Source organism: Nerophis ophidion, linkage group LG16, assembly GCF_033978795.1.
Source record: "Nerophis ophidion isolate RoL-2023_Sa linkage group LG16, RoL_Noph_v1.0, whole genome shotgun sequence".
NCBI classification, from domain to species: Eukaryota; Metazoa; Chordata; class Actinopteri; order Syngnathiformes; family Syngnathidae; genus Nerophis; species Nerophis ophidion.
The window spans coordinates 3653856-3656355 of NC_084626.1; the positions used below are offsets into that span (position 1 = coordinate 3653856).

At 53.7% G+C, this 2500-nt stretch overlaps 1 protein-coding gene across 3 annotated transcripts in view; it reads right to left on the reverse strand.

Annotated features, from left to right (window-relative positions):
* rassf5 (Ras association domain family member 5) overlaps positions 1–2500 on the reverse strand; it is a 110143-nt gene that overhangs the window by 75629 nt on the left and 32014 nt on the right. The window contains exon 1 of one of the 3 annotated variants that reach the window (XM_061922601.1): positions 1837–2362. The exons of the other annotated variants lie outside the window; for them this stretch is intronic. Within the exon in view, the coding sequence (XP_061778585.1) occupies positions 1837–2140 (304 nt within the window). The 5' untranslated portion in view covers positions 2141–2362. Of the gene's footprint in view, positions 1–1836; positions 2363–2500 lie in introns of those variants that run through there. 3 annotated transcript variants of the gene reach the window in all.

A 2500-nucleotide genomic window follows, 5' to 3' on the forward strand; every position in this document is an offset into this window, starting at 1 on the left:
TTATCAAGCTCGGTTCATACCAGCTTCCCACGGCCTCCATCTCCATGACAACCGGCCCAGGCAATTCTGCAGAGTCATACCGTTTGACCACTGAAGTCGACAACTTAAACCGTAGCCTTTTTTTGAGAAATTCCCCTGCAGTGGGACCAACCAAGGACTGTGACAGGAGATATAATTATCGGATGCAAAAGGAGGATTGACTGGGTTCCCTTACAGGGAGCACCGTCTAAAAATATATATTATCTTCCCGCAGTCGCTGGTGCGATTGATCTCATTTCTGAGGAAGTGGAGTGACATCACTTAGGTGAGTCATGTTTGCTATCAGGCTGGCACGATAAACACAGGGGGATCTGCTGCAGAGTCTTGATTTTCCCGAGCTGTCAGTCTTCTGCTGAGAAAGGGGGAATCAATAAAACTGCAGCATGCAGCAATTTTCACCCTGGCCGCAGTTTGTGCTGTCAAGTCCAGCCGGATCTGGAAGGACCGAAGCAGATTGATGCTCTTAGACATCTGCTGCTACCCATGTCGTCGACAGTAAACTGTACGAGACAAAAGAGCAGCAGGACTACAGACTGGATTCAGTTGTTCTGTTGACTGCATGATTGTGCTGATGTCAGCACATCTGGAACTGGAAGGACCAGAACAGATTGATGCCCTTAGACATCTGCTGCTACCGAATATCTGTAGTCGACAGTAAACTCTTCGAGACAAAAGAACGGCAGGACTACAACTGGATTCAGTTGTTCTGTTGACTGCATGATTGTGCTGATGTCAGCACATCTGGAACTGGAAGGACCAGAACTGGAAGGACCAGAGCAGATTGATGCCCTTAGACATCTGCTGCTACCGAATATCTGTAGTCGACAGTAAACTCTATGAGACAAAAGAGCGCCAGGACTACAGACTGGATTCAGTTGTTCTGTAGACTGCATGATTGTGCTGATGTCAGCACATCGGAAACTGGAAGGACCAGAACTAGAAGGACCAAAACAGATAGATGCACTTAGACATCTGCTGCTACCCATACGAATACCTGTAGTCGACAGTAAACCCTACGAGACAAAAGAGAACCAGGACTACAGGCTGGATTCAGTTGTTCTGTGGACCAGATGATTGTGCTGATGACAGCACATCTGGAACTGGAAGGACCAGAACTAGAAGGACCAAAACAGAGAGATGCCCTTAGACATCTGCTGCTACCCATACGAATATCTGTAGTCGACAGTCAACTCTACGAGACAAAAGAACGGCAGGACTACAGACTGGATTCAGTTGTTCTGTGGACCGGATGATTGTGCTGATGTCAGCACATCTGAAACTGGAAGGACTAGAACTAGAAGGACCAAAACAGATAGATGCCCTTAGACATCTGCTGCTACCCATACGAATATCTGCAGTCGACAGTAAACTCCACGAGACAAAAGAGCGGCAGGACTACAGACTGGATTCAGTTGTTCTGTGGCCCGAATGATTGTGCTGATGTCAGCACATCTGGAACTGGAAGGACCAGAACTGGAAGGACCAGAACATATTGATGCCCTTAGACATCTGCTGCTACCCATACGAATATCTGCAGTCGACAGTAAACTCTACGAGACAAAAGAGGGCAGGACAACTGGATTCAGTTGTTCTGTGGCCCGAATGATTGTGCTGATGTCAGCGCATCTGGACTCTTTGTCCTGGCTGTCCACACAGAACCACAGAGCGGCGTCACTAAGTTCGAGAGAGAAGGGAGTTCAGAGATCCACCAATGAAAATACTTCTACATCAGCAACTAATCACTCACCTGACTTTCTTTACTCCGGACCGGCCTGTACGTCTTTTAACTTGTCATACCTGAGGGAGGGAGCAGAGACCCGTTGGAGGCCGATCTCCGGAGGATCCTCAGGCCGTCGCTCCAGGACCGCGACTTGGGCAGCCGCTTCAAGAGTCGCCCCAGCCGGCGTGAGACCTGCCCGAAGCAGGCGCTGCCGGCCTCCCGCTCCGGGTCCCCCCTGGCCTCCTCCAGACGCAGGGACACCTGGCCCAGGAGTGTCCCGCCCACGCCGCCGCCATCAGCGCCTCCGCTCCCGGCCCCCGTGGCCCTCTCCCGGGCAATCTGCGGCACGGACGGCGCGCGGGGGCACCAGGCGGAGGGCATGGTCCCGTAACCCTCGCTGGCCCTCCTCTGCGGCCTTCCCCGGCCCCCCAGGGGGCTGCCCCAACGCCGCCAGCCCCCCCACGGCCCCCCTCTGCCATCCCAGCGGAGCCACTCTGCTACCGGTGCCACGCTCCGAACGAAGAGACCCCTCTGCGCTCGCTCTGCCACCCCTCCAGCGGTCCTCCTCTCCCACCGCGGATGCTCTCTCGACTCCTCGCTTGTACCTCGGATCCCCTCTGCTCCGCGCTACTCCTCGCTCCGTGGTAATGCGATATCAGTGTGCCGCTCTCCGTCTGTACTGCAGCACCCACACTCTGCAGTGCCGAGCAGCCGGGCTTAAAGAGACAGAGACCCCCACAT